Raw genomic sequence first — 25428 nt, forward strand, 5'->3', positions numbered from 1 at the left:
TAAAATAATAAAATACTGATAATTATGTACATGTCTTATACATTTGTTCCATTAATTATTTGTCCAAGTTACACTGTTATGGTCTAGACTATGTAGAGTACAGGTCAACATTATTGTGATAATGATTATGTTACTCACAAATTGTCTGACTAAAAGGATAATTGTGTTATTCTTACTGAAATAATAACAAGAGCTATCCAGGGAACAGTGCACTCCACTTTTCTAAGTATGTCAAATTAATGTTGACCTTTGACCAAAAAATGGGTGTGACTGGCATCAAGATGCATCCACATATCAAGTTTCAAAATAACTGAATTTATTGAACATAACCAAAAAATCAATAAGACAAAAGTTAACAAAGGCAGTTATGACCTTTTACATGACATTCATGTTTTCTTTCTTTTCTATTTCCTGTAATCACTGTTTTTATGATATAACTACATGTGATGCGCATGCGCGGAGCACAATCTCATTATATATCAAAAATAATTCTAGACGGAAGAGAACTTCTTTCCTTCACTGCTCTGAATTAGATCACACACTTGAGCTACTAGTATGTCTTGCCTGAGAGCTTATTTGGAAAACATAAATGCATTTTTCTATATTTTTCTATGTAACTATTAGTGAAACCAAGGAGAGAATTAATGACTCCTGAGGGGCATGATTTATATCACTTGTGTAGTGTTCTTCTAGGCAATGTATTTTCCTATACATATCTATATAAACTAAGTGTCCCCTGGGGAGTCAAATCTATTTTAAGCTCCTGTGACCTACTTATGCATCAGTATTGAATTATATATAAGATTTTTGTGTAGGTCACATAAGGATCATTCCTGTGAAGTTTGGTCAAAATCCACCATGTAGTTTAGGAGGAGATTTGTTTAAAAAAATTGTGGACAACAATGAACGAAGGAGAGCTTACCATCCTTAAAGCTCACCTCTTAGACCTTTTTGCTCAGTTGAGCTAAAAAAAATTTATTGTGAATCGAACCTACAACTTTCAGTTAGAAACTGAGAGTCTTACCACATAGTCAATGAAGCAAGTAAAGCAAGTAATATGCTATCAATTGTAAGTATATTTATCATTATAACCAGATTTAAATATGCATGTTTTCTTTGGGATCCGTAAATTATCAAAAAGGTCATTGAAATTTCAATTGTCTGAGATTAATATTGCCAAACAATAAATCTGTTTCCTAAAAGTAATAATAAAGTTTGCAAATAAAGTTTATTTCCTACATAAGTAGACTTGAGTAAATTAAATATCAAATTAGAAATGAGAATATTCTAAAAATGAACATCAAACATATAAAACTCTGTAGCATATCTTCTAGAGATGAGCTTTATTGGTAAAGAGAGACCTGAATCAGGTGTGCATCAGGTGTCTATTAGGGAAGAATTTTGAACTGTCACAAGACGTCACAAGTTTCTGACATGAAAAAATCTTTACCTACCAATTGTTATTCAGATTAACAACAATAAACTGCTCACCAACAAAGGCCCCAAAAAGATCATCTTTTACCTTATTATTATGACAACATTAAAAAGAATGGTCTAAGAGAAGAAAGAAGCACAATGACTTATGATATATACAATATAGACATGGTATAAATGCTGGATGTGAGAAATCTTACCCTTCTTCTATCACAGAATACAACACAATATGGATCAGATGACCCTGACTTGTCCATGGCAATAACATTACTGGCACTATGAACACATACATATAATACCCCAGATCCTGAAACATAAATATGGATACTGTATAACATTCACTGTACTATACAAACATCAACACATTTATATAATAATATTTTTGACAAATAAGAGAATGATGCTAAAGGGTCCATATTCATCCCTTGAGTAAAAAGGAAAAGTTAAGATAAGGCCAATATTGACCTGACAGGGCATCAGGGCCAAAATTTAGGTAACTTTTTAGAATCCTAATACATAATCATACAAGAATACTTTACACTATTTTGTTTTCTGATTGGATATTTTTAAAAATCTTTCATATGTAAAATTTTATTACATAAGAGTCAAGTTTTATCAAAGTATACTCTTTATATAAAAACATATACAGTGTACAAGAAAATGCTGCACATAAAACAGATCACCTATTGGCCTTGTTGTCTTTCATTGTGTTTCAATGTATTTGAAACAAATGGTCCCCAGAATGCGACCAATTTTGACCTAAAGGTAATCATTTATATTACTTTATCAAGACTCACAAGACAATATCAAATATCAAACATCTTAACATTGGGTTTGTGTCTTTTTCTGTCAACAACATTTTTATTTAAAAATTTCACTTATACATGTATATACATGTATATATATACATTCCTATCTCTCAATACAGACTGGTACAATTTATAATGAAAATAATTGGACCACCTGTGACATCCGGTCAAAATCTACCGTATGTATAAGTAGGAGATATTGTTTACAGAAATTCTAGCCAATAGAAAGTGACAGATTACAGTGACAAATATTGGGTCATCAAAAAATCTCCTGTTTGCGCCATTTTGTGCTGAGATGAGCTAAAACAGTGAAATGCAATCCAATGTCTTTCTAAATGAAAATGTTTAATTCATTGCCAAGCTATAATATTATGTTGTATCTAATAAAAACTAGCCTAACAATTTTGTAATCATATTCACTAACACTAAATAAAACTCTGCATTATCTTTTCTATTCTATTTTTGCCCTTCCTAGATTTAAGAAAAGCTGATAATTAGTTTAAGAAAATGAGAAAATGTTCATCCTTGAAATTAATTGACACATATTTCAACAGTGTGTGTTTCCCTGAGAGAACCTGATACTGAACAACAATGTCTGTTCAATGTTGTTTTTTACAATATAAAAAACTGGTGAGTCATATATAATAAGGAAGATAAACACAAATCTTAATTACTATTTTTATACTATCTTCACATTATGTTAGTGTCACTTTATGACTCAACTTATCTCTTCTGAAACTGAACAATAATGACAGTCTGAAGAAACCATTTCAAACAGTAATCATCATAAACAGCTTAAATTCTTATCAGTTATCATCATAAACAGCTTAAATTCTTATCAGTAATCATCATAAACAGCTTAAACTCTTATCAGTAATCATCATAAACAGCTTAAACTCTTATCAGTAATCATCATAAACAGCTTAAATTTTTATCAGTAATCATCATAAACAGCTTAAATTCTTATCAGTAATCATCATAAACAGCTTAAATTCTTATCAGTAATCATCATAAACAGCTTAAATTCTTATCAGTCATCATCATAAACAGCTTAACTCTTATCAGTAATCATCATAAACAGCTTAAATTTTTTATCAGTAATCATCATAAACAGCTTAAATTTTTATCAGTAATCATCATAAACAACTTTAAATTCTTATCAGTAATCATCATAAATAACTTTAAATTCTTATCAGTAATCATCATAAACAGCTTAAATTCTTATCAGTAATCATCATAAACAGCTTAAACTCTTATCAGTAATCATCATAAACAGCTTAAATTCTTATCAGTAATCATCATAAACAGCTTAAATTCTTATCAGTAATCATCATAAACAGCTTAAATTCTTATCAGTAATCATCATAAACAGCTTAAACTCTTATCAGTAATCATCATAAACAGCTTAAACTCTTATCAGTAATCATCATAAACAGCTTAAATTCTTATCAGTAATCATCATAAACAGCTTAAATTCTTATCAGTCATCATCATAAACAGCTTAAACTCTTATCAGTAATCATCATAAACAGCTTAAATTTTTTATCAGTAATCATCATAAACAGCTTAAATTCTTATCAGTAATCATCATAAACAGTTTAAATTCTTATCAGTTATCATCATAAACAACTTAAACTCTTATCAGTAATCATCATAAACAACTTAAATTCTTATCAGTTATCATCATAAACAACTTTAAATTCTTCTCAATAATCATCATAAACACCTTAAATTCTTCTCAGTAATCATCACAAACAGCTTAAACTCTTATCAGTAATCATCATAAACTGTAAACAATCATATACTGGGTAAGTTATCACCAAATAAACTATGATTAGTAACCATCATAAACTATAATAATTTATCATGAAATCATCATAAACAGGCGAAATTTTAATCAGTAATCATCTTAAACATACCAAATCCTGATCCTCATAAACTATAAAAAGTTGTTTGGACAGGTCAATTTTAATATAATCATCATAAATCAGTTAAATTCTATTAAGTTATCATCATAAAAAGTTAAATATTATCAAGAATCACCAAAAATCAACCAAATGCAAAATTTGTCCTATTTGTAGGAAAATTGTTTTCCGTTTAAAGAACGTGTTAGTTTACACAGAATTTATTACAGATTGATTGTGTAGAAAGCTATAAGCTTATAGACACACTCTGGAATCTGTTCCTGGAAGCAACCAGTACTAAGCAATGAGCGTAAAGTTTCTTGCTAATGGAAACAACCGCTTGTCCCTAATAAGGTTTGAACCCACACCGCTAGAGATCCTTAATTACTACTCTGATGTGTAAACCTCTGGACCATGCTGCAACATGTTGGTAAACATTTAAACATAACAATACAGTGTTCTACCATTCTTTTTGCTATAAAATATACATAGTTTATTTACAACAAAAGTACAAAATTTAAGTCTGTTACAAGTATACTGCAGGGTAAAGATTTAAACAAATGATATAATGGTATCTCGTTAAAAATCAGAAACTTTTAAAGATTGACTTTTAAAGTTGACACTAGACCTTGACTGTTGTTACTGTTGTTATAAGCTTAAATAGTATAAAGCTAAATCTTATGATTTTATATTTCAACAAAATCTATAAATAGTAAAATTATATTGTTTCCATAATCATTTGGCCATTTTTCAAAAGAGTTTTGTCCCAGCAATGATAAAATTTATGTAAGTGTAGCTAAACATAAATGTCAGCAATTCCTAGAAAATCTTCTGAAAGGAATTTCTCAATTTCTACAGATATTTTGTCTTGTTAAAAAGAGATGATGAAACCAGTAAGGAACAGTCACATATAACAAGCTATATAGCTTCCATATTTCATAAAATTTAATTACTAAAAAAATATTACAGTAAAGCAGCCTTCATTATGTAGACAGTATATAAAATAGAGAAAATAGCACTACACTAAATTATTAAAGGAAAGTGCCTTGGCCCAAAACACAACCACCAAATATGCTTATTAATTAAATCTTTTAAAATAATTTATGAATTGTGTCAAATGGGCATAATTTCAAAACAGTAGATCTGTATAAAAAATAATAAACAACAATATTACGTTCAAAATTCAAATCCCATTTTTTTCTTCTTAAAATAAGGGGTATTTTCACAAATTAAAGAAATCTCCCTATTTTTGATGTCAGAACTCCCTTCTTTGTTTATTCTAAAACCTCCCTCTTTTTGAAGGAGATTTCCCATTTTTTGAAGAAAAATCTCCAACTTAATCTTCAAAAAAAGTTCACCAGATGTATGACCAGATACCAACTACAAATTTCGTATTGTTTCTAAATCACTGCTGAAAAACATTATTAATGACTATCATATTATGACCAAGATCAATTGCTCAGCAGAAAATTCACCTCAACCAAATTTCTGACTAATTACACCCCTGCATTACAAATGTGATGCCCTGCTCTCTATATTAAGCTGTGTTGTGTTCAGCTATGAAAATACAAAATAATTATAGACTGATGACATCAACATTAATGATGACAACTATTCACACCTTGCACACATTGAACTTAAATGTGGATTTAGGGTCAGGAGAATATGACTTACGTTGTAGAACACATACTGGTTCCTCCTCTTCCAGGTTAATGGGTGGGAGGGGTGAATACGTCAATGTCAAACTTAATTTACTCCCATCTATATTCTCTACTTCCTGATTAATCCTGCAGAACAAAAAAAAATGTTTAATTGGCAAACACTCATAATCTCACTACATGTAAATTAACTTTTTAAATTGTCAATTTAAACAAGAGGGCCATGATGGCCCTGAAATAGCTCACCTGTATAAAGGCCCCTGGGCCAAGGCCAATTTTAAACCAGGGGCTTTTATTTGAACAAACACCCATTAGAAGATGTTTCATGATAAATATCTTAGCTCTAGCTCTTTTGGGTTTTTATAAGAAGATTTTTTAAGTTTTTACTATATACATATAGGGAAAAATGAAGACTCCACTCAGAGGGGCAAATTTTTATCCCAGGGCTTTTATTTGAACAAACTTGGTAGACACTCAAAAGAAGATATTTCATGCTTAGTATCTAAACTCTAGCTTTGTGGGTTTTTTTATAAGAAGATTTTTTAAGTTTTTACTATACACATATAAGGAAAATTAATGACCCCCGGGGAGTGGCCAATTTTAACCCAATGGCTCTTATTGAACAAACTTGGTAGAGATCCATTAGAAAATGTTTCATGCTAAATATCTTAGCTCTAGCTATTTGGGGTTTTTAAAAGAAGATTTTTTAAGTTTTTACTATATACAGAGAGGGAAAACAATGACCCCTGAGGCTGGGCCAATTTTGACCCCAGGGCTTTTATTTGATCAAACCTGGAACACACCCACTAGAAGATGTGTCTTGCTTAATATCTAAGCTCTAGCTATTTTGGTTTTTTAAAAGAAATTTTTTTCAAAGTTTTTACTATATACAAATATGGAAAATCAATGACCCCCTGGGGCGGGGCCAATTTTTACCCCAGGGCTTTTATTGAACAAACTTGGTAGACACCCACTAGAGGATGTTTCATGCTTAATATCTAAGCTCTAGCTAATTGGGTTTTTTAAAAGACAACTTTTTAAGTTTTTACTATATACAAATAAGGAAAATCAAGGCCCCCCCTCCCCCGGGGCGGGGCTAATTTCAACATTTATTTGAACAAACTTGGTAGACAATGACTAGATAATGTTTCATGCCAAATACATAAGCTCTAGCTCTAGCTCTTTTCGGTTTTCTAAAAGGAGATATTTTAAGTTTTTTCTTTCGCTTGCCATGGCAAGTTCTGCTTGGAATTAAATTCTTTGAATAATTTTTAAAATTGACAACCAAAGGAAAATTCCTGTGAATTGTGGATGAAATTGGCTTAGCGGTTTATGAGGAAATGTCGCTTAAAGTAAAAGTTAACGGACGGACGCTGGATGGACGGACGCTGGAAGAAAAGCGATCACAAAAGCTCACCATGACACTTTGTGACAGGTGAGCTAAAAAAAGGTACTTTGTTCTCCTCTATGATCCTCAACCACTCCCTACCCCCCCCCCCCCCATAAGTATATAAGTATAAGTACATTATTATATAGACTCCCTTTTCCTATATTTTCACACATTAACAAAACTATGAAAATTCATATATACTTACTGTTTCTCTAGGTTAAAAGGGAAAGATGAAAGTTTAAGGTCATGTTGCTCTAATGTCACAGTGTTTAATAAACGTTTACACTTGTGTTTGATATTCAACTGAAAATAAAAACATGTTACATTAAATAACCTGAGTAGCAATCAAGATTTGCCAAAGTCAGAAATATACAACCAGACAAGGTTACATCTCTAGGTTGTGGACTGCTATAAAATAAAATCATATCATATCATGCTTAATTTTAGTTCTTTTTAAATTTATGGTAGAACAAATTTAGCACACAAATTTAGCACTGCAAAGGTACGTGAAGCAGTGGTACATGTGGCAATTGATAATCCCTATATCTTCATATAAATGTCATCTTGAACTACATTTCATTAACATAAGATGATTACCATTTTTATGAAAAACTGGTCACGAAGGGGTATCCATGAAGAATTTATATAATATGTTAAGTTTTGTTGGAGCTGAATAATAATAAGTAACATAATTTTCTTTTACTTTAACCCTGTTTTTGTTCTGATTGTTTGGAGTTTTACTCTTGTGACTTCAAGCTTTACTCTTCATGGAGCTTTACACTTCTGTACCCTTTATTATTTAAGGCAAAAGTAGACACCTGAGAAGAACCACCTGACACTTAGGATTTCAAACCACACCAGAATGGGACAAGTAAAATAAGCAACCAAGTAAATCAGTAGTAAAATGAATAAGAAATAAATAAACACACCAAGAAATCATCAAATGAACTGACCTTTTCTGTTGAGAGATCATAAATAAAGAAAGAGCAGCAATCTTCCCATGCTTGTGTAGCTAAAACTTCACCAGACTGTCTCTTACATTTCCCTATACGTAACCTTGTATAATGTATATCTTCATCTGTAAGAAACCAGTATATCAACTCTTTATACGAGGGTTGATCAATAAATTCGTGGACACACTCCATAAATTGTTTTTTTGGGGAAGGAAAGTTAATATAATTATATGTGACATTTATTCAATTATTTATCAATTTGATGTGTAAGTTTCAGATAAATAATCCATATATTTTATCCGAAATGACAGTTTTAAGAAATACATGTAAAGCTGATCGCCGCAGCTCATTTGCTTCTTACGTTACGTCGTGACGTCGGCGTTACATCTTCTCAAAAACAATGCAGCACCAACTTTTACACATCGTTCATGCCTGTGTACCCACCGACTGAAAATGTTCTTATACAATGAAGTATCAAATGAACGCAACACAGACAATGCTATGGACTGCAAATCATGGAACCCGGTTAACTTGTGTCCCTTTAACTCTGCCTTCAATTTCACTCGCATAACGTTCGCATCGCAACAAGTTTTAATTGGTCTGCCGCATCTCTTATCATCTTGAAGTTCTTCTCTACCCTCACAGAAGTGTATGTGTCACTTATAAACTAACGAATAAGACACTTTTTTTGTTCCAGATACAATTTCCATGTTTTCTTTAGTTTGCTTTGGCGTCATACCAAGATTTACACAGAACTTAATTACTGCCCTCTGCTCCAACAACGTCGTGCTCCTCTCTGGTGACACACCCCTGTCTCCATTAACATCTCCAACAAACAAAAGAAATAGTAGCGACGCTTGCTTTTTTTAATGTTCTATAAACGATATGAAAGAACATTGCCGTCATTTTCATATTTTAAAGAAGCACGCCAAAATAAGGACATTTTTTAAGTATTTCAAAATGGTAAATATAACTTTTTTTTGAGCTGCGGCGTTCGTACGGTATAGGGTTGCTGTGGCGATACATATAATGAACAAAATGAAATTTGTTTTTAAAAAATCACAATATGTTTGAATAGTATTAAATTCTTCTCCTAAATAGCAAAAAATCTTTATAATATCTTGATTAATTATTAAGTTATTAATAGTGTCCATGAATATATTGATCAACCCTCGTATAATACATTATAAATAATACTTCTGAACAACAAAAAATTGGCACTCACCATGTATATATTTATATATAGAAAAAATAACCTAAATAGTTTACTGAAACTGTGGTTTCATATAACATTAGTTTTCAATCAAATGTGTTTATTTGGCCCTCCTAATAGCTAAAAACTCCCTAAAGATATATCAAACATAATGAACACTTGGGAAAGAAAATTGTATCAGTCTCTTAATAGGCCAGACATATTGATCTAAATTAAATGCTCATAAATAACAATAAATTATCTTGGCTGATTTTTCACACAAATGCTCTTGACAGTACATGTATTATGATACTATTTTTTCTGTTATAAATTCTTTTACATTTCAAAAATAGTGAAATCTATATGTTATAGAATATTCCAGAACTGAAAATAATGTATATCAAAATTTATTTATTAAAAGTACTACAGTTCTGTAGATTCAAAAATTTCTGTACCTAAAAAAACTTACAAATAAAACCATCCTACAAGTTCCAGCTATTATCATCAAAGTTGACATCATGTTTTAGCGAAATTTGTTTCTTGACATAATCTACCTATTCTTTTTATAGAAATATCCTCTAACTGAGAACCATTCAGCAAGATGTAATGCATATTTAAGAGGTTTTTTTAGTTTACTAGGGGCAGGGGAGGTTCATAGGTAATATTACTGCATGATTTGCAGTAAAAAATGAAGTTAATATCCAGACCTTGATGTAATATTATATTTCATACATTCTAACAATGTCTAAGGGAGGGTCATGACCCCCTAAGTGCACCCCACCCCCTTTTTTATTCATACATGGTTTATCTAAAAACTAAAAGGGCCATTACACAACCAAGGATATCAAATCCAAAACATTAATGACATTCTCGGCTTAGTCACATACAGATAATGTCAACATTGAGGATTTATAAGGATTCCAATTAAGTTTTTGACATGACAGGACTGGAAATAATTTTTCTAGATTTTTTTGATGTTAGTCATTACCCTGAACTGATGGACAAAACATATATGTACATAATTATAACCATGAACATACCTGTAAATGCAGTTATCACATAATATTATAAACATACTAATAAGTCTTACCTGCAGTTTCAGATGGTGTCCCTTTTAATTGTAATGTTAATACTCCTTGAGCTGAAACAGAAATATAAACCAGTATATTATATACAAATAAAATATCAAAGAATTCATAAAATGATTTCATTAAAACAAAACAGACATTCAAGCTTGTCATGAGTTATAAACATTATTAAAAGAAAATCCAAAGCTTGTTACGTATGTAAAATAAACAATATCAAATGAATTTACCAGGCTTGTCATGAGTAATTATCATTGTCAAATTAATTTACCTGGATTGTCATGAGGTATAAACATTATCATATGATTTTATGAGGTATAAACATTATAACATGAATTTACCAGGCTTGTCAAACTCATGAGGTATTCATGAGGTATTTACAATTACCACTCTTGTCATGAGATATACAAACTTTAAAGGGTTTACCAAGATTTCATAAGATATTAAACATTAGATTTAATAAACTTACCAAGTTTGTTATGTGATATATATTGTTGAGCATTTACTGGTCCCACAGAAGCAATTGGTATGTCAATTTTACCAGGATCAACCAAAGCTGTAATAGATATGAAAATATACTTGACAAACCTTTCAATTATAATAATTGCTTGAAAAGAAGGTTGGAAATTTTCTATTGACTAATATTTTAATTTTTTCATTTGACTTTGTTTTCTATTTTTTCCCTTAAAAATACTCATTTTTTTACAATATGACTAAAGTTCAGATCTATTTATTTCTTACATGTATATCTGATTGTCATCATTTTTCATTCTACAGTACATTTTAATGTTGGGAGTTTTTAATAGATTGAATTTTTACAACTAAATAATTTCTCAGAATTCATTCCATTAAATGGTAATATTTGTCGACTTAGCCATTTTTTCCAGACATAATATTTCACCTGAAAAGTGCAAAGAAATTTCAGACAATTTTTATACAACAAAACATGTGATATTCTACATTATCCTAAATTATCACAGTTTCTGTTAAGATTTTCATGATACCTAAGAGACTTAAATATACACATAAAACCCTGTCAGACATTGCAAGTACTTATAAGACTATTTGTTGAGAGCTTTGGTAAATGAGCTGTCTAAATTTCTCCTACTTTTTTGTCAAATAAGTGACATAAAACCCAGGCTTTCTCTGATTATAACTAATACAGCTTTGCCTAGAATCATGAAAAATAAGTAAGCTAGAAAAACTTCATAACAGGCATATTTCAGTGAAGGGTATAATTCTTCAAAAACCATTATGTTTAAGTGAACTACAAATAAAACAAGGCCACAATTATTATCACAATGACATAATAATTATGTGAAGTTTGAAGTTCAACAGAGATCTTTTAATGGTCAAATTGTCAATGAGGTATGTAGTTGCAGACAAAAGATTTACCAACTGTTCAATATTACCACTAATTGGGTCAGTTTGGATTATAGACTCAAATTGTTTTTATAAATTTGAGCTTAAATATTGAGAATTTTATAATGATGTTTTTGTCATAGGTATTCAAAGACCATTTCATTTCAGCAGAGATTCTCAATACTTTGGAAAACTAGAACAGATAGAATGTCATTTATATCATGTTGCAAAATTTACTGAATCATCAGAAATAACTGACATACATGTAGTTCATTTACAAAACATAGCAAGAAATCTTTTTTCTAAACTTTGTGATAAACTAACTGAAAAATCACAAATCATCTTAAAATCTAATTCAAAACTCATAGTGACTGCATTTAGATTCTTCTTTATCATAAAAATTTTAAAATTGTAAACTTAAAATGACTAAAGTTTTAGAGTTTCACTTTTGTTCGGAGAGAAAATAATCTCAACATGCACACTCACACACATGCACGCAAGCACATACACTCAAGCACACACATACAAAATTTCGAGTACAGAAAAGCTATACAACGAGCAACAGCAATAACAAAAAAAGATAGTATTGTTTTAGTACTTAGTGTCACTTAAAGTGAGAAAATCAATAGTTAAACCGATATTAAAAAGAAAAGAATAAAACAGGAAGATTTGTGAAGACTACCATCCTATTACACTGAAGAATTGCTTTACTTAATCTTGGTCTAACAACTTCCTGTATTTTACTACTTAATATTTTCATCACTGCAAAGCTCTAACTTGAAGATCTAATATGTAGCATTCATCATTTTTGCCTGTAAACATTTTTTTTTGCGTGACAGTCTCACCTACATTAATATGGTCATAAAATTGTTTTTGTTCACATCACTTTCAGTTTTATTACCAGCAGCAATAATATACTAACATTACAAATTTAGAACCGTATACAGCCTAAAAAGACTTTTATACTCTGCCTGGCTGCCCAATATTGAAACATTTTAACCATACCACCCTAAATATCTTAAATGGACTTATCAATTCTTCAATCAAGACAAAACCATTCTTCACTTAAAGGGGAATATTTTAAATCAGACCACAATCAGAAGGCATGTATGTGTTGAATGATCTTGGTCTGCACTAGTCACATGAGCAGATTCTGTTGCTACCAGCAGGGTTAACGCACAATTCCAAATTTAATGCATCATATAATTTTAAGGGTGTGCAATCATATGTCTTGCACTGCTAAATGTTTTATAATGTCCTGCTATGTATCTGGAACTTACCATTTTTAACTCTTAAAACTTGTGCTTGAACATTAAGTGATTGACTTTGCCACCAGTATAGAGCCTGTCCTGCAGTCTGACCAGGCTCTATACTGGTGGGCTGACTTATTTAAACTTTTTAGCTTGATTACCCTTAAAAATTGAAAATGGACAATCCAAAAAAATGAAAGCTGGACAAGTCAATATTAGAAATTCAGCAGGGTAAGGGTAAAGGATTTTCTTATTTTGAGAACATAACTTATAGTCTAGTCTACTTGTTGAATGTTATAACTGATATCCATTTTTTTATATAATCATCACCCTTTTTCAGAATAATTGCCAAGCTTTAACCTTTTCCGCCACAAAGTAAGAATTTCTTGTCTTACATTTCAAAGATGCTGAGCTTTCGGGAGATCAATATTTGCAGATTAAATTTTGTATGACTGTTTATAACAAACAATGCAAACTTCACTTTCTTTGATATATTATAGCATTCAAATATACCATATATACAGTATCAGATTGAAAGTTTTTGTTATTCTAAAACTGATACTGCATTATTTATCTACTGAAAGCCTGTATACTAGTAGCTATTAAGTTAATGATAGGGGTGAAAAAATGTAATCTGATAATACATATCCTACAGGAGCAGTGTTATCCTGTGTTGAAACAGGGATAAAATAACACTATTAGACAATTTTTTATAAAACACTTTCAATGCTCAAATTTCAAACAAGAGGGAGTATCATTTCTTCAATATATATTTTTTGGTTATATTGATACTACATTCAGGACAAACTGGAATATTTCAGATCTTTGACAATGAGAGCAGGCATCTTCCTGTAATTAATTCTTATAAATAACTTGATAGCTTCCTCATACAAAATATGTAACCCTTACCATGTTAATATTTTACATCTGTCAATCTTTACATAAACCTTCAAGATATGTAGTGACTGGAATAACAAACAGTGCCGTCAATGATCAGTCAGCATGGCTGTTACCTGTCCCTGATCTTGATCTGCACTGGTCGTACAGGTAGCAGCAGGCTTCGATTTAAGTTACTAGGTTTAAACATTGTAATGAACCAGTAGATGAAAAGTTGAAACTATTCAAATGCTGACAAAATAACTGTAACTTCAATATAACAACAAAACAAAGTGGTCATAAAAATCCTGCATTACTCCATTGATTATCACAGTTTTAGTAGATAAAGTAAAATTTGATGAAGACCAAAAAGAAAATCTGAGCTCTAAAGTGCTATGTAAATGAAAGATGATGGCTAATTCACTAATTTAAGCAACCTTAATAACTCTGCCACTGACAAGATTATGTTTAAACCTACACCGAGCTGAAACTGAAAGTGATGACCGTCTGCCACCAGTTTTAAGCCAGGCAAGTTTGACAAATGTCAATACTGGTGGCCAGGTAACTTTTGATATCGCTACAATTGATGAATGAAAAATGGATGCAGGACACGTCCATTTAAGAAAATTCAGCAGGTTATTAGGGTTAAGTGATGTATGTATATTATTCTTGGTACTGTTCTAATGGCCTGGTTAAAGTATTATATTTAGCAATAAAAACTGCAATCAATATTCATTTTTATTTTTAATCTATACCTTTAGAAATACCCTCCATTACATTAATATGTATCCAAGACTTTATCAATGGCACCTCCATCAGCTGTAGAGCGTTCAATACTGTGACATTAAACCATACCTCTGGTCTGAAATACAACATAATCACCATACATAAACATACTACTCTAATATAACACAAGTTTAATTCAAAATTAAATTTGAACAGCCTTACAAGAAGTCTACTAGACAATATTTCATGCCAAATATCCAAGCTCTGTAACCTTTGCAGTCTGAATTTTATGCCAATTTAAACCAATTTTTGAATCATATCTTTGTTGTTGATGAACCTAACCAGCTTTCTTGGATAACCAACCAGAGATTACCATATCTCCATCCATGATCCCACTGAATTCGAACTCTGGGCTATAATTTGAACAGCCTTGGTAGAGCTAGACAATGTTTCATGCCAAATACAATAGCTCTAGTCCTTGCAATTACAATAATTGAATATTCAAGAAAATCACCTAAGAAAGTTTTGGGGTTACCCGGTGATTTAGATGTTGATAAAAGAAGGGTGGACAGACATATGGTGAGTGATCACAATAACACAGTATGTTGTGCTCTGTTGAGTAGATAATTTCAAATTTCTGATACCAATCAGCCTGCACATCTAAGTGACCAGATCAGTATGCCAGCCAAGCCAGCATACACAAGGCTTGAAATCCCTTTAAACTTTGAATTTGAAAAATTGAATATACCAAATTCAATACTGGACAAATCCAGCAGTCAACTGCCTATATAGTATTGGATCTTTATTGCAGACAGATGTAAATTACTCGCAATCAATCAACATCCTGATTATTCCGATGAGACTATTTAGGGTTATATATCTTCATAATTAATATATTGTCCACTTCATCAATTTCTCATATAGTGATTCTTTGGTTTATTTTGATTATCTAAATTATTATCATCAATATGGCAACCTATGGCAATCAGCAAAAAAAAAAGAACAACATAAAAGTAGTACATGTTAAAAGGACACACTTTGAACTATTAACTGACTCTAGAGAAGATAGCTTTATGTATTTTCTTCAATGTTTGATGCTATTGAAGTACTTCAAAGCCAAGATTTCAAATTAAGAATTTAGTGTCATGCCCTTATAGACTGTTTATAGACATCAATATCATCACCATGGGAACCAGTTTCCACTACATCAATTAATATTTTCTTAATCTACTTTTAATACTACTTGAGACCACATTGCAAACTATGTTCAATAAAATCCTTATTGAAATTAAAGCGGTCTAAAAACTGTATAGGTGACATGATTTAAAATACAAGAGAGTCATGATGATCCTATACAGCTCACCTGAGTTTATAAGAAGATTTTTTATTTATATATAAGAAGAATAACCCCCTGATCACCAGGAAATGACAATTTGGACCAAAGCCCCATAGTTTTAATAATATTGGATAATTTGATAAACTTTAAAAGGGGTTTACTGAATGATGCTTCATGCCAAATATCTTAACTCTAGCCTTTTTGTTTAAGGGAACATCCCTGGGTGTGGTAATATTAAACACTGGTCTGAAAGGTCACTAGAAAATTTTAGACTTTTGTCATCAATAGAGACAACCAAGCCAACATCTACATCTGACATGTTACCAATATAGACAGTTTTGCCAGCTAGCAAATCTTTGTAACCACACATCTGTTTTAGGTTTCTGAACTATTCTTTATAACTATTCTTTATAACTTACTCTTCAGAAAAAGAAACTGTTGCCTTGGTGATATGAGGAAAGGGTACTTCCATTGTCATATGCAGCATTAGTTGAAGTTTGCCTTTTATACGTAATTCTTCTACAGCTGTGTCAAAACTTAAACCAACTCTGAAACAGAAAAAATTCTCTCCTATAATATATTATGTGGAATATACTTAACTGGAAAATACTTTTCATGACTTGAGAAAAATTTACAACATGAAAAACATTTAATCTATATATATTAAATGAGGATGTAATGTTTTATAAGTAGTTATCAACTTAAGTGGTTAAGGATACAGTATATAATGACTGAGTCATTTGTTAAATCAAACAATATCATAAAATATGCCAGTTATTGCACATCTTGACTTAACCTGCTCAAACTGAAATTTAGTCCGACTTTACTCTAAACTTCAAATTTTCATTTTGATATCCCTACATGAGCACCTCTGAGGCGGGGTAATACATGCCCAGATATGATTTGTTTGAGTAATCATATATAATCTTGCACTTAGGGAAGAGACTTATTCATGAAATTTGACCTAAAATGTTCTTAATTATCCTTATAATGCTAAATGATTAACCTTTTCCCTTATATAAGCGTGTTTCGACGGCTTTTTGCCCCCCCCCCCCTTTTTGAGGCCTCAAACAGTGAAAAAATGCCCTATTTAGGCCCCAAACACTGTTTTTCATTTGAGAAATGTTGTTAAAAAAAGTGACCATTTTTTCGGCGCCGTCCCCCATCCAAATATGACATCAGGGGGTTGCCAGAAGGGGGATGTGCCCCCTTCTGTTTGGGGGGTTTGAAGGGGGGCGGAGTCCCCCTCATCGCCAAGAAAATTTTGGACTTGTGAGAGGCTTAAAATGACCTCAGGTCGATCATAAGGTAACGTGTAACCAACGCTGAAAAGCCTTTGACTCTACCTCAATCCCTTGAGAAGTTGCAGCACTTTGAAATAAATTTTGATGGAAAAAATCGAAGCAAAAAAGTGATTTTTGGCAATTTTGAGATGTCCCCTCGTTGCCATGGTAACAGGAAATTTAAGACTGAGCATGTCGTTACAAAGGCAATGGTCCAGTTAACATTTGTGCCAAGTTTGATTAGTATTGAAGCATTTTTCATAGTTTCATAGCAGTTTGAACTTGTGAGAGGAGGCTTTTCAGTGAAAATGGCCATTTTTCACAATATGCTCATGGGGGAAAGGGTTAAACAAGCTTTATGGCATGTGATGCCCCAGGGTAGGGCCAATTTTGACCTCAGGGTTAGGGTTATTATAACTTAAGTAAAAGGCTACAAATTGATGCCAAATATTGAAGTTCTGGGCTTTTATTATCTAGGAGCTTAAGTTTCCTTAAATCTAGATCAAAAATATTGGAGGAAGAATATTGTAATAAAGAATTCTCCAAGAAAACATAATTTGTTTTTACAAAATATAGTTAAGATTTCATATTTGACCTTGATAGCCAATGTCATTTACAGATCAATATCTTAATAAAACCATTCAACATGTCTGTGTTGTCATAAGAAGTAATAATAAAACCATTCCTGTGTGTAACATAAGAATTCTTTTGTGCTAATATGATTCAAATCTATCCATTAAAATTTATGACAATGTTCTGGAAATTTTAGCAAAATAACAGTAATCAGGACAGTCAAGGTCACTTTGAGGTCTACTTTTAACTTGAACAACATGTCAGTTTTGCAAAAAATGCTGTTTGACCAAGTATAAGTTTTGACATTGGTAGTCAAGATCAGTTTAAGGGTAAAATTTTATTTGAAATATTTAACACATCTTTTGTGTCATTTAGAGTGTTTTGTCCATGGTATGACCATGAAAGTCAAGGTCATTTATAAGTTAAGGTCTGGTCCACTTAAAGGTCTTGTCAAAAGGGTTGTTGAGTCTAAGTATGAAGACAATCCATTGAGAAATAAAAAGAATTATAACCAATGTTAAAGTTTCTGAAAGGCAAGGACACCATAAGTTAAGAAATTCAGAAGGTTATTTTATGGGTTAAATGAAGCTTATTATTTTGTTTCATCTATTCCGTAGAAAACACATTTTGAAATTTTCTTTTTTATTATTCTGAATGGATTACATTAGCACAAAATGGTCTGTATTGAGCATACATTATGATAACTATACCTTTGAGACAAGCTATATTAATTGATAAGTGTGATACATTCCAAATAAAATCTGATTTCAGGTTGAACTAAGCTGACAATATAAAAGGGAAATTGTGGTATTGAGACGTAATTAAGCTTGCTTACATTTCTCAGCCAGCATTATAGAAAAATTGAGACACTTTTTTTGTTTAATAATCATTTATTGCATATTATTATCATACATGTTTTTATAAGGTTTCCAGACACACAAAAAAGGATCAGTAGCAAATCTCACAAACAAGCTTCCATCTGCTTACTGGTTTGCAAACACACCAACACAGAAACAAGTATGAGCTTACTGATGGCAACTAATTATATCCTGCAAGTAGTGTATCTCTGTCATCTAATCTACACTCAGGATATATTTTAAAATTTTCCCTAATATTCATGAATGGTTTTGTCCAGATTGAAAGATGGGATTGTCCATAGAAGGTATTTAGCATAGTAATAGTTATTGAAGGGAAAACATGAAGTAGCCCCTCCAAACACTGAAACATTGTACTTTTGTAAGCAACTGCAACATTTTTAACAAGATTCATTCATACAATAGGCAGATACATTAAGTAAAAGTTGTTAAAGAAAGCAAATTATAATCTACCCATGTGGCTTCAATTTACTACATTATAATTATCAGATAATAGAACACTTATATTGACATTTGATTTGATACATATTAAGTTAAAACTATAATTATCATTGCCACATTGATGTATTTCACATTTACTTAACTGCTAGTTGTAACATATTCTACACATTAAACCAGTGCACACAAAGATCAGACATCTGAGCTGGCTGATCCTGGTCTGTACTTACAGGTCACATTGGTATAGTGATAGTTGTCCACCAGCAGACTAAAACTTGTTTTCTATACAAACGTCATGTACATCATATAATTCTTATTGGCAATTTTCTTCTCCAATCAAACCTTTTAAGTGACACATTAGTTAATTTTCTTATATCTGCATGTTTTAAGATCCATTATTCTAAAATATTTTTGCCTTACAAACTTATCATCTTTGATGGAAAATGACTTTATCTCTCTTGGGCACGCATGAATGTTCGTCTATGACAAATTTTACTCCACATAAAACAACTGATTTTTTAAAAAATATTTTTGAGGCAATTTTAATGGATGAAAATATAAATGTTTTCTTTTCTTCCACCTCCTGGTTTAAAAGGTTCTGACATTAAAGAGATATTACAAAGAGCTTTGACCTTTTCAAGTAACAATCAATCTGAAGACTTAAATATTTTCTGCTGAGACACAAGATCTATAGATGTTATAATGCAGATAAATTATATTATAAAACTTCAACACAATGCTCAGATCTGATAGAAGCTACAGTTGTCTTCTCAAAATAGTATCATTTTACAGAAACTTTGCTTGCTAAAAAAATATTTTAGAATATTAGCATAAGGCTTCTATTACTTAGCATTTTTATGTCTTAAGAACATCCTATACCCCACCTTTATTGTCAAAAGGAACAGTTACATTTTTTGACATTTAACAATTTATTTATTTATTATTTGATTTTATTCAAGTACAGTCAGGTTGGTTCAGTCCTGTGCAAAAATCAGAAGTAAGTTATTCTCTGACATCTCAGATCATGTTATCTGTCTTAGCTTTTTTATTTGTTTTTCTTTTCTCAACTTTTTTTAAAAATAACCTATGATTTAACACACATTCATCTCTACATTACACACTAAGGCAATATAATGTTATCTTTTCATAGAAAAGACTAAACAAGAGGGTCATATTTAACGCCCTTTTTTATAGCAACAGTATCTTTTTCATTTTTATTGTGAGCATAACTCAAAGATTTTGTGTCAGGTGATCTAAAAAAACATGGATGGAAAAAAATTATAATGGGACTTAGTACATACATAGCCTCTATATTGTACACAGAGTTATTTTGAATCAACATTTCATTTATAAACCATCATGCATAAAACCAACAAAATCTATTCAAGATTATCTAACCTTTCTCCGCCTGCTCTGGCTCGAAACACCATACGAAAATCCTCACATCTTGACGCTATATCGGCCTCGAGCACAATCTGGAAACTTGACATCTTGTCAAGACCAGCCGGAGGTTGTGTTACACTAGACCAGGACGCAGGTTTGAATCCTTGTACACCATCGGCACACTCAAACACTTTTACATTACGAATACATGGCGTGATGTCACCAAATGTAAAACCAACTAACTGTAAATGACCTAAAAAATGAAGAATCTATATTATGAATTATATAATGTGAGTTCAATATAACTTGATATAGCCAATGTGTGTTCAATAATAACTTGATATAGCCAGAGAAGAAAAAACAGAATAGAATCAAATGTATGATGTTTTCATATTTTGCAATTTCTATATTGTTTCAAGAGTGTATGAATCTTTGGCCCAGCTGTATTCACTTTATTATTATAAACCATATTGTGTTTTTGTAAATTATTATCTTTTATAATTTTCTGGCAAATGGAAAAACTAAATAAAGTGAATATCAGGATTTTCATGATTTCAGAAATAAAGTTCATAATAAAAGCCAACAAAACAACATTTCTGTATATATTTAGAACAAGGCAACAAAATGCCTTTTATTTCTACTGTATGAACTGTTGTACAGTATAATGTTATCATATTTTAATTTAACAAAAGAACTAAGAAATTTGATAAAATTTAACAAAATCTATAATCTTATATAATAGCTTATAAACAAATTAATAGTTTCATACCATTTAAACAATTTCTTCACTACCTTTACATTTTTAGTCTAAAGTCTAAACTTCTCCTGCTGAAACTGGAAGTAATTATAGCCTTTGCCATCAGTATAGAGTCAGGCCAGTATAGAGTCAGGCCAGTATATAGCCAGACCAGTATAGAGTCAGGCCAATATAGAGCTAGTCCAGTATAGAGTCAGGCCAGTATAGAGCTAGGCCAGTAAAGAGTCAGGCCAGTATAGAGCCAGGCCAGTATAGAGCCAGGCCAGTGTAGAGTCAGGCCAGTATAGAGCCAGGCCAGTATAATTCAGGCCCAGTATAAGAGCCAGGTCAGTATAGTCAGGACCAGTATAGAGTCAGGCCAGTATAAAGTCAGGCCGTATAGAGCCAGGTCAGTATAGTCAGGCCAGTATAGAGTCAGGCCAGTAAGAGCCAGGGCCAGTATAGTCAGGCCAGTATAGAGCTAGGGCAGTATAGTCAGGCCAGTATAGAGTCAGGCCTGTATAGAGCTCAGGCCAGTATAGTCTGGCCAGTAATAGAGCCAGGCCAGTAAAGAGTCAGGCTAGTATAGTCAGGCCAGTATAGAGTCTGGCCAGTATAGTCAGGCCAGTATAGAGTCTGGCCAGTATAGAGCTAGGCCAGTATAGCCAGGCCAGTATAGTCAGGCCAGTATAGAGTCAGGCCAGTATAGAGCCAGTCCAGTATAGTCAGGCCAGTATAGAGTCAGGCCAGTATAGAGTCAGGCCAGTATAGAGCCAGGTCAGTATAGTCAGGCCAGTATAGAGTCAGGCTAGTATAGTCAGGCCAGTATAGAGCCAGGCCAGTATAGTCAGACCAGTATAGAGCCAGGCCAGTATAGTCAGGCCAGTATAAAGCCAGGCCAGTAAAGTCGTCAGGCCAGTATAGAGTCAGGCCAGTATAGAGCCAGGCCAGCCTGAATGTCTGTGCTCTATGTTGTTGGTAGTTAAATATATGTATTTTGATACTGAAATCCCTTAGACTGTTCCAAATTTAAAGCAGGGCAAATCTATCACAAGAATTCAGCAGGTTAAGATTTAATAAATAGTAAATTGCTACATTTAATATATGTGTGATATGAATGTCATTTTTCAAGGTCACTAGATGTTTTCTGGAACTCTGCGAATGTGGAATTTCCTAATCTCATACCTTGGTACAAACAAACTGTCTGACCTATTCACAATGGCAAAATGAATATGCTTATTTTTTCCAAATCTTTAAAATAAATCGCAATCAAACTAAAATTCCTGATGAATTGACCCAAGTTATTCCAATATCTAATGGAATGATGTCCTCAACAATTTGGTTATTGATTTTTATTGGATTTTATCATTTAGTAGGCTTCAGTTGTTACTGAAGACAATTATAATAAAATTAGAATGTACAATGCCAAAGAGTCAAAATGGAGGATACAAAAAGTTCATTTTATGGTGTTTTATATTTCCAACACTGTGCTAGGTACTTTTTGCCAAAAATGGCAAGAAAAATACATGAAATCTAATTTCCTACCTTTAATCATTGTAAAAGAGCAAAATGCTGTTCAGCATTCATTTTTCAATAGAGCAGTTACAAGTATTTGCAAAACTGTTTAAATATTTATACAATGTATTCATTTCAGATATCATTATTTGACTTCCATGAAACATAAATTCTATTCAAATAGTTATTAAAAATGTACATACTTCACAACATCACAGTTTTTGTGATCAATGACCAAATGTATTTGTGATGTATGGCTTACAAAAATGTAATATTGACGCACACTGTGTAATGAACATATTTCTAAATGTTGGTGTGACATATAATGCACACTGTGTAATGAACATATTTCTATATGTTGGTGTGACATATAATGCACACTGTGTAATGAACATATTTCGAAATGCTGGTGTGACATATAATGCACACTGTGTATAGAACATATTTCTAAATGTTAGTGTGACATACAATGCACACTGTGTAATGAACATATTTCTAAATGTTAGTGTGACATATAATGAACACTGTGTATAGAACATATTTCTAAATGTTAGTGTGACATATAATGCACACTGTGTAATGAAAACATACTTCAAAATGTTTGTGTGACATATAATGCACACTGTGTATAGAACATATTTCTGAATTTTGGTGTGACATATAATGAACACTGTGTATAGAACATTCAACATATTTCTAAATGTTGGTGTGACATATTATGCACATTGTGGAATGAACATATTTCTAAATGTTAGTGTGACATATAATGCACACTGTGTAATGAAAACATACTTCAAAATGTTTGTGTGACATATAATGCACACTGTGTATAGAACATATTTCTAAATGCTGGTGTGACATATAATGAACACTGTAAATAGCACATTTTTCTAAATGTTGGTGTCACCTATAAGGCACACTGTGAAATAAAAATATTTCTGAATGTTGGTGTGATATATAAGGCACACTGTGTAATGAACATATTTCTGAATGTTAGTGTGACATATAATGCACACTGTGTAATGAACATATTTCTGAATTTTGGTGCGACATATAATGAACACTGTGTATAGAACATTCAACATATTTCTAAATGTTGGTGTGACATATTATGCACATTGTGGAATGAACATATTTCTAAATGTTAGTGTGACATATAATGCAACCACTGTGTAATGAAAACATACTTCAAAATGTTTGTGTGACATATAATGCACACTGTGTATAGAACATATTTCTGAATTTGGTTGACATTATAATGAACACTGTGTATAGAACATATTTCTAAATGTTTGGCTGTGACTATTATGCCACATTGTGGAATGAACATATTTCTAAATGTGTTAGGTTGTGACATATAATGGCACACTGTGTAATGAAAACATACTTCAAAATTGTTAGTGTGACATATAATGCACACTGTGTAATGAACATATTTCTGAATTTTGGTGGTGACATATAATGCACACTGTGTATATAGAACATATTTCTAAATGTTGGTGTGACATATTATGCACATTGTGGAATGAACATATTTCTAAATGTTAGTGTGACATATAATGCACACTGTGTAATGAAAACATACTTCAAAATGTTTGTGTGACATATAATGCACACTGTGTATAGAACATTTTTCTGAATGTTGGTGTGACATATAATGAGACATTAAATAGACACTGAGTACATGTGTAATGGAAATAATAAACAGTGTGTATAGAACTATGCGTAAATAACATACCTATGAAAGTGGGTTTGAATGTTAACAGTGGGTTAAGAACATACCTATGAAAGTGGGTGTTACAATTAACAGTGTGTAAAGAACATACCTATGAAAGCAGGTGTGAATATACTCAATGTGTAAAGAACATACCTATGAAAGTGGGTTTGACACTGTGAAGACGATCATTAATCCTTCTGCGGACAACATCTTCAATACTCACAGAACTAAACACCCACCTGTAATGAGACAGTAAAATAATTTACTCATACAATCAAGTTTGTTATTTTGTAGGATATTTATAATATAGAATTGTTGTAAAACAGTCATACAGGACACAGACACTGTTTGGTGACTTTTCAGCCTTTGCAAGCTTATAGAAAATAATCCATAATTCTTCTATTATTTCTGGTATGGAAGAATCTGAGACACAAACTTTCTCACATTAAAAACATTAATTACTCAAACAAACCAACAGCACTGTGTGGCATTTATAATAGTGAATGGAGTCTAAGCAACATTGACCACCAGTTGATTAACCTTTTCCCTTATATAAGCGTGTTTCGACGGCTTTTTGCCCCACCCCCCCCCCTTTTTTGAGGCCTCAAACAGTGAAAAAATGCCCTATTTAGGCCCCAAACACTGTTTTTCGTTTGAGAATTGATGTTAAAAAAGTGACCTTTTTTCGGCACCGTCCCCCATCCAAATTTTCGCCAAGAAAATTTTGGACATGTGACAGGCTAAAAATGGCCTCAGGTCGATCTTAGGGTAACTAGTAACCGACGCTGAAAAGCCTTTTACTCTATCTCAATTCATTGAGAAGTTGCAGCACTTGGGAAATCAGTTTTGATGGAAAAAACAATGCAAAAATATTGATTTTTGGGCTATTTTGAAGACGTCCCCCGTTGCCATGGTAACAGGAAATTTACGATT

The 25428-nt window shown here is 31.9% G+C and overlaps 1 protein-coding gene across 1 annotated transcript in view; it reads right to left on the reverse strand.

Moving 5' to 3' along the window:
• Positions 1–24734, reverse strand: part of LOC132718594 (uncharacterized) — a gene marked incomplete at its 5' end in the record, with an annotated part of 62838 nt that extends 38104 nt beyond the window's left edge. The window contains 10 exon segments of the mRNA XM_060702310.1: positions 1635–1741; positions 5822–5934; positions 7401–7498; positions 8149–8273; positions 10431–10481; positions 10895–10981; positions 14669–14775; positions 16395–16523; positions 20543–20780; positions 24649–24734. Of these exon segments, the coding sequence (XP_060558293.1) occupies positions 1635–1741; positions 5822–5934; positions 7401–7498; positions 8149–8273; positions 10431–10481; positions 10895–10981; positions 14669–14775; positions 16395–16523; positions 20543–20780; positions 24649–24734 (1141 nt within the window).
• Positions 24735–25428: the final 694 nt, after the last annotated feature.

This window comes from Ruditapes philippinarum, unplaced genomic scaffold (genome assembly GCF_026571515.1).
Source record: "Ruditapes philippinarum isolate M1 unplaced genomic scaffold, ASM2657151v2 ctg7611_1_1_1_1, whole genome shotgun sequence".
Classification (NCBI taxonomy): Eukaryota; Metazoa; Mollusca; class Bivalvia; order Venerida; family Veneridae; genus Ruditapes; species Ruditapes philippinarum.